Raw genomic sequence first — 8,637 nt, 5'->3', positions numbered from 1 at the left:
TCTCTCCCCTGTTAGCTCCTGCACACTGCTTTGTATGGCTCTGCATAGCAGAGCCATACAAAGCAGTGTGCTTACAGTGAAACACACACACACAGCACACAGTAAAACAGCACACAGTTAACCCTCTGATCGCCCACGTTAACCCCTTCCTGCCCAATGCCAATAGTACAGTGTCAGTACTTTTTATTAGCACTGATCACTGTATTGGTGTCACTGGGGATGTTAATGACACCAAGTCAGTTCCCCCCCAGTGTCAGAATGCCCGCCGCAGTCCCGCAGTTCCACTATAGGTCGCTGATCGCCGCCATTAAACTAGTAAAAAAAAAAAATTCCAGTATGTATATACCGCCATTTGTAGTTGCTATAACTTTCACGTAAACCAATTACTTTACACATATTGGGATTTTTTTTAGCAAAGACATGTAGCAGAATACATTTTGGCATAAATTTATAACAAAATTAGATTTTTTAAATTTTTTACTGCACGTTTAATAGCAAATATTCAAAAATATTGTTTTTTCTCAAAATTGTCAGTCTTTTTTTTTTTCACAGCGCAAAAAATTAAAAAACGCACAGACGATCAAATACCACCGAAAGAAAGCTCCATTTGTGGGAAAAAAAGGACACACATTTCATTTGGGTGCAGCGTTGCATGACCGCACAATTGTTAGTTAAAGCAACGCAGCGCTGTATCACATGGCCTGGTCATGAAAGGGGATAAATCCTCTGGAGGGTAAGTGGGTAATTTTTGTTGATTTATATGTTTTAGCTGAAATGTTGAATAAAATATGAATTTAAATAACAAACTGAGCTCAACCAAGTAAATGTGTCTATGATTTTAGATCCCAAGAACCCTTAGTTGGGAGTACCTACAGTATATTTTGGGGCAATATCCAAACTGAGTGTGATCCATATAATTAAGGTTACATTGAGTTGGGTTGGCTTAAGAATCGGGCTTATTTTTTTTTTTTTGCATTGAATGGATAAGAGATGTATGTTACTTGATTGATATGAGGAATCATTAGGTTTGCTAGTTCAATTAGTTATGTCTTATTTACTGTAATTAAGGTGGGACTCAGCATATTGAAAATGTCTGCTTTAGAGGCCTAAGGAGCTAGGCATCTTCCATTAGTGAGTTTTCTGGTCAAATGGGTTACTGCTAGATTGTAGCACCTCTATCTAACCCACAGTATTTTTAGGACTGGCTCATTATGTAATCTAAATACAGTATGGGATGTGTAAAATTAGTATTGAAGTTAGAGAAAAAAAGTTTACTATTTTAAGAGTCCCAATATGTTGTCTGATCTTACCATTTTAGGCCTACCACGCTAAGATGACAGACACTATAATGAAAGATTTCTAGCCTTTCGCAACCTTTTTACCTCAGAAGAAACCTTAAAATAATTATCAGGTTTCAGGTGACCCCGGCTGAAACCAATTCAATAGGGGTCAGTAGGAACAATGTCCCTTATATTGGTGGTCAGAAGAAAAAAATGCCCCTTGTACAGTGGTTGTCAGAATGCCACCCTTACATGCAGCTAAAAAAAATGATGGGTGCCATGCAGCTGGCTCTGCCAAGTGGCATTAGTTCTTGAAATATGCAAGCACCATGAAATGGGAGGTCAATCAGCCACAGCTCAAAGAACCCCTACAACCTCTGTTAGAAACCTAGGGTTCCACAAGACCCTGGGTGAGAATTGCATTGCACAGCTCTTTGTGGTGGGATGACATTTCACAGTGTTTGATGGGTCATAGAACCTTATAAAGACCTTCCTCAGGTACCAACGTTTTAGTCTGTAATACTAGCTACAGTAGTTTGAATATCAATTGAAAAATGAAAGACTTATATGTATTGGCCTCAGATGCCCTCTGCCAGCACCCCTGACAAGGTATACACTTACCTATCCCTGGGTTTGTGTTCTTCTGGGACAAGAGAAGTTGTAACTCTCCTCTGGAACAAATAAAGTTTGTAGCATCCTCGTGTTCAGGAGGAACAGGACTGGACAGTGGAGATTTTAAGAAGAGACGGTGTGCCACCGAGCAGTCACCCTGTGAAATCAGATAATGGGGGACAGGTAAGTATGTATCTTGTCAGGGGTGCTAAGGGAAAGCATCCGTGGTCACTGAATGTGAGTCCACTAAAAGAACACCATAGGAACAGAGTCAAGAATTATGACAGGATGATCTTGTTGTTGGGTGCATTCAAGACATATAAGAAGTCGGTGGCTTTTTCAGCCCATCAGGATCCACATAAGACCAAAATATCGTTATTGGGTTGAGTGGCTCCAATCATCTGTGGGTCATATTTGTTAATATTCTGCCCTACCACAACAACCACATGCCAGTTAAACATTGTATGTTAAGCAGAAGCTTCATCATCTTCTATGTCGAGATTCCTATTGATCGACCAAGCCAGCATTGCTGCTCCTTCTAATAACAGCATGAACGGGTCCACTGGGTAATGTTTTAATAGCAGTCCAGGCCTCAAAGCGAGTGAGACCTTGCAAAGAGATATTTCCTAACTGCAGCAATTCATCTCCAGGCTGAACAGCATCATTCTTCTCTGACACACCTACAATACAAATACAAGTTAGTTGTGCTCAAAATATCAAAGTTCGTGAAACAGATTTAGCTATGAATATTACTGATAGCATTGGATGGGGAAAATGCTACTCTACAAAACTGAATCACAATAGTAGGAAGTAAACCTAAATTTTTAACTTGTTTAATGCACGGCTGTTCCATAATATCGTGTACAAGACATCTTATTAGGGATTCTTTTATATTGATTTTGGCAGTTCAGTCTTAGCAAGATTGATGGGTAATTGACTCGAAGACTCAAAGTACAGTATCTCACAGAAGTGAGTACACCCCTCACATTTTTGTAAATATTTTATTATATCATATGACAACATTTAAGAAATGACACTTTGCTACAATATAAAGTAGTGAGTGTACAGCTTGTATAACAGTGTAAATGTGCTCTCCCTTCAAATAACTCAAAACACAGCCATTAATGTCTAGACTGCTGGCAACAACAGTGAGTACACCCCTAAGTGAAAATGTCCAAATTGGGCCCAATTAGTCATTTTCCCTTCCCGGTGTCATGAGACTCATTAAGTGATTCAAGTCTCAGGTGTGAATGGGGAGCAGGTGTATTAAAATTGGTGTTATCGCTCTCACTCTCTCATACTGGTCACTGGAAGTTCAACATGGAACCTCATGGCAAAGAACTCTGAGGATCTGACAAAAAAATTGTTTCTCTACATAAAGATGGCCTAGGCTATAAAAAGATTGCCACGACCCTGAAACTGAGCTGCAGCACGGTTCCACTCAGAACAGGCCTCGCCATAGTCAACCAAAGCAGTTGAGTGCATGTCCTCAGCGTCATATCCAGAGGTTGTCTTTGGGAAATAGACGTATGACTGCTGCCAGCATTGCTGCAGAGGTTGAAGGGGTGGGGGGTCAGCCTGTAAGTGCTCAGACCATACGCCGCACACTGCATCAAGTTGGTCGGCATGGCTGTGGTCCCAGAAGGAAGCCTCTTCTAAAGATGATGCACAAGAAAGCCATTTGCTGAAGACAAGCAGACTAAGGGCATTAATTACTGGAACCATGTCCTGTGGTCTGATGAGACCAAGATAAACTTATTTGGTTGAGATGGTGTCAAGCGTGTGTGGCGGCAACCAGGTGAGGAGTACAAAGACAAGAGTGTCTTGCCTACAGTCAAGCATGGTGGTTGGAGTGTCATGGTCTGGGGCTGCATGAGTGCTGCTGACACTGGGGAGCTACAGTTCATTGAGGGAACCATGAATGCTAACATGTACTGTGACACACTGAAGCAGAACATGATCCCTTCCCTTCAGAGACTGGGCCGCAGGGCAGTATTCCAACATGATAACGACCCCAAACACACCTCCAAGATGACCACTGCCTTGCTAAAGAAGCTGAGGGTAAAGGTTATGGATTGGCCAAGCATGTCTCCAGACCTAAACCCTATTGAGCATCTGTGGGGCATCCTCAAATGGAAGGTGGAGGAGCGCAAGGTCTCTAACATCCACCAGCTCTGTAATGTCATCATGGAGGAGTGGAAGAGGACTCCAGTGGAAACCTGTGAAGTTCTGGTGAATTCAATGCCCAAGAGGGTTAAGGCAGTGCTGGAAAATAATGGTGGCCACACAAAACTTTGACACTTTGGGCCCAATATGGACATTTTCACTTAGGGGTGAACTCACTTTTGTTGCCAGCGGTTTAGACATTAATGGCTGTGTGTTGAGTTATTTTGAGGGGACAGCAAATTTACACTGTTATACAAGCTGTACACCCACTACTTCACATTGTAACAAAGTGTCATTTCTTCAGTGTTGTCACATGAAAAGAGAGAATAAAACATTTACAAAAATGTGAGGGGTGTACTCACTTCTGTGAGATACTGTAGATAGCGTCACTCCAGCAGCCTTGGATAAAGGATAAGTTCACCTTTTATAACATGTTACATGATACATGAATATTCAGGTTGTAACATGTTATAAACAGACCGGCCCCCACTCCTCCCCACTCCCCATTGTGACAGCTAGCAGGGAATCTTTTTTTATAGACTCCACCCGTCCAGCCTTGTCACTCTTTCACAGTATTCTGTGAATGGGAACACTACTGACAGCCTTTGCAACTGTCGGCTTGTAGTTCTCAATGAATTACCAGGGAACTGTGGAGAGCCGTGGTAGTTCATTGAGTCTTCCTGTCAGTAACTATTTGCTTGTGCGCACAGATACACTGACAGGCCTGCAGGAGACCTGCAAGGCATCAGTGATCTGCTAGTTGCTGGTGCAATGCTCTAGAGCAGTGATGGCGAACCTTTTTGAGCCCGAGTGCCCAAACTGCAACCCAAAATCAACTTATTTCTTTCAAAGTGCCAACACTGCAATGAAACCTGAATATCGAGCTTTTGGTTTAGAAAAAACAACTCGTACAGTAGTGCAAACTAATTAACAGTACAGGGATGACCAGAGACTGCGGACACAGTACAGGGATGACCAGAGACTGCGGACACAGTACAGGGATGACCAGAGACTGCGGACACAGTACAGGGATGACCAGAGACTGCGGACAGTACAGGGATGACCAGAGACTGCGGACAGTACAGGGATGACCAGAGACTGCGGACAGTACAGGGATGACCAGAGACTGCGGACAGTACAGGGATGACCAGAGACTGCGGACAGTACAGGGATGACCAGAGACTGCGGACAGTACAGGGATGACCAGAGACTGCGGACAGTACAGGGATGACCAGAGACTGCGGACACAGCACAGGGATGACCAGAGACTGCGGACACAGCACAGGGATGACCAGAGACTGCGGACACAGCACAGGGATGACCAGAGACTGCGGACACAGCACAGGGATGACCAGAGACTGCGGACACAGCACAGGGATGACCAGAGACTGGGGACACAGCACAGGGATGACCAGAGACTGCGGACACAGCACAGGGATGACCAGAGACTGGGGACACAGCACAGGGATGACCAGAGACTGGGGACACAGCACAGGGATGACCAGAGACTGGGGACACAGCACAGGGATGACCAGAGACTGGGGACACAGCACAGGGATGACCAGAGACTGGGGACACAGCACAGGGATGACCAGAGACTGGGGACACAGCACAGGGATGACCAGAGACTGGGGACACAGCACAGGGATGACCAGAGACTGGGGACACAGCACAGGGATGACCAGAGACTGCGGACACAGCACAGGGATGACCAGAGACTGCGGACACAGCACAGGGATGACCAGAGACTGGGGACACAGCACAGGGATGACCAGAGACTGGGGACACAGCACAGGGATGACCAGAGACTGGGGACACAGCACAGGGATGACCAGAGACTGGGGACACAGCACAGGGATGACCAGAGACTGGGGACACAGCACAGGGATGACCAGAGACTGGGGACACAGCACAGGGATGACCAGAGACTGGGGACACAGCACAGGGATGACCAGAGACTGGGGACACAGCACAGGGATGACCAGAGACTGGGGACACAGCACAGGGATGACCAGAGACTGGGGACACAGCACAGGGATGACCAGAGACTGCGGACACAGCACAGGGATGACCAGAGACTGCGGACACAGCACAGGGATGACCAGAGACTGGGGACACAGCACAGGGATGACCAGAGACTGGGGACACAGCACAGGGATGACCAGAGACTGGGGACACAGCACAGGGATGACCAGAGACTGGGGACACAGCACAGGGATGACCAGAGACTGGGGACACAGCACAGGGATGACCAGAGACTGGGGACACAGCACAGGGATGACCAGAGACTGGGGACACAGCACAGGGATGACCAGAGACTGGGGACACAGCACAGGGATGACCAGAGACTGGGGACACAGCACAGGGATGACCAGAGACTGGGGACACAGCACAGGGATGACCAGAGACTGGGGACACAGCACAGGGATGACCAGAGACTGGGGACACAGCACAGGGATGACTGCTGACCTTTGGGGAGGGAGGGGGAGCGGGTACCTGAATTTGACAGGTACCCGCTCTTACTTCCGCAGAGTTTTTTTTTTTTATCTTACCTGTTCCTCGATCCAGCCGCGCTCTGTCTTCCCGGCTTCTGTAGTGTGGGCGCTCGTCGGACAGCCGGATGCCCAGTGCGCATGCGCGAGAAGCGCTGCGCTTTGTGATTGGTCCGGCGGCTTCTGGGATCTGTCATGTGTCCCAGGTACCGCCTTACCATTCACAAGGAGCACTGCTTCTTGTGCATGCGCACTTGGGACCCGGCTGTCACGCACACTACAGCCGGGAAGACAGCGCGCCGCTGGATTCTCCTGGCGTGCCCACAGATAAGGCTCGGCGTGCCGGCTGTGGCACGCGTGCCACGGGTTCGCCACCACTGCTCTAGAGGCTCCAGAAAGAAAAAAATAACAAATGCTAATTTTTTTACCTGCAAACAAATGTGCATTTATTATTTTTTGTAAAGAGGTGAACTTATCCTTTAATCATTAAGCAAAATAAGCATTTGCTAAGGGCACCAAGGGAAGTAGGCAGCACAGAATTTGCTTCCCATAGCTATCATTACCTCAAAGCAGTGTTAAATCGAAAAAAACCAACAATTTATTACATTGCATACGAGTTCTCAGATGTGGTGGCTGCATTGGATTTTTTTTAGGCTTTTATTCCCTTTATTCTCACAGATGATCCAGCCAGTTTAAGTTTACGTTAATTAAACTGTGTTAAGCGGGTGATAAGTTGTGATAAGCTTCATCACAGTGAATCGGCGGTAATTCCCTAGAGAGGTGTTTAATAAACCGTGTTAAGTAAGGTAGGAACCAAATTTCTCATTTCTTCATTTAGTGCGTTGTCTCTGTGATAACCACAGTGATAGTATATGTGTGATAATGACAGTAGATAGTGTTAAATCTGCTAGTCCATCTAACACTTCCCTCTCCACAGACTGATAATGCTGCTGTCCAAGGATGTCTCCGTTGCTCCTTTATCCAGAGTGGAGACATCCTAAGCCCCATTCACATCTGAACGTAGCAGGAACATGCATTCCTGCTCATGTACTTTTGCATGTTTTTCATGCTTTACCAAGTGTTGTGCCTAGGGCAGTCTATTCATTTGAATGAGCTGCCCTATGTGCAACAAACACCCCAAAGTAGCTCCAGAACCTTTTCGGATGTGGAGCGTCTGGCGTTTTTTCAGTGCGTGTTTTGGCAAGTTTTGTCACATGACAAATGCGAGGTAAAACACGTCTTCCATCCATGCTTGGGGTGCCATTAACAATTAATGGCAGTACAAGTGCAACCTGCAATTGCAGCGTGTATGCAGCTCATTTATTAAACTCGCTGCAAAATGCCCAATTTTGTGTGTTCAGCCGCGCATTTAGGAAATCTGCAGGTGTGATTACCGCCTAAAACAGAAGTGGCTCACCAGGTGAAAATAAAGTAAAAAAAACGAAAAAACTAAAAAGAAAACGTGTGCAGCCACCACATTTCAAGTGATTTTAAACCTTTTTTTTTTTTTATAAATACCGAACATGTTATACTTACCTCTCTGTGCATGCTCTGTGCATTGGATTTGGAGTAGCTCCTGGCTATTCCTTTCTTTCAAGTACCCCCTAGCAAGCGGGGCTCTCTCCTAAGTCCCGCTACCCATGTCCATAGACACAGACAGCTGGGCTTAGCCTTGCCCCCCACTCCCTCATAATAGGATTTGACTGACTAATAGCTCCCACTGCTATTAATCTGTGAGGAGAGAGAGAGTGAAGAGAGAAGCTGCTCTTAGGCACAGCGCAGGATCGGGATCAAGCTCAGGTAAGTATAAAGGGGTCGGTGGTGGGGATCCTAGACACCAGTGACCAGTGATTTAAATTTATTGGATTTGGATGTAAATGTAAAAGTTTTACTTTTAATAACTGCTATCACTACTGTAAGCATTACACAGTTATATTCTGTCTCCTCCTTTTGCAAGATGTTAGCTTGTAGGCAGGTGCAGTCTTCACTGTAGGTTCCCTGGAGCAATGTTCCAGTTGGCTACACTGCATCCGGGTTACCTTGAAGGCCATCTTGGGTCCCGCAGAGTCTTTCTAAGTCCCTTCTCC

General features: G+C 45.9%; 1 protein-coding gene across 1 annotated transcript in view; it reads right to left on the bottom strand.

Annotated features, from left to right (window-relative positions):
• Positions 1-459: 459 nt before the first annotated feature.
• IL16 (interleukin 16) overlaps positions 460-8,637 on the bottom strand; it is a 180,611-nt gene continuing 172,433 nt past the window's right edge. Inside the window, exon 20 of the mRNA XM_089676405.1 lies at positions 460-2,572. Coding sequence (XP_089532531.1) covers positions 2,397-2,572 — 176 coding nt within the window. The 3' untranslated portion in view covers positions 460-2,396. The remainder of the gene's footprint in view (positions 2,573-8,637) is intronic.

This window comes from Staurois parvus, unplaced genomic scaffold (genome assembly GCF_062004578.1).
Source record: "Staurois parvus isolate SC_StPar_1 unplaced genomic scaffold, SC_StPar_1.0 ptg000168l, whole genome shotgun sequence".
Taxonomy (NCBI): Eukaryota; Metazoa; Chordata; class Amphibia; order Anura; family Ranidae; genus Staurois; species Staurois parvus.
Note: the sequence above shows the minus strand (reverse complement) of the source record. Positions and strands in the feature narration are given on the sequence as shown.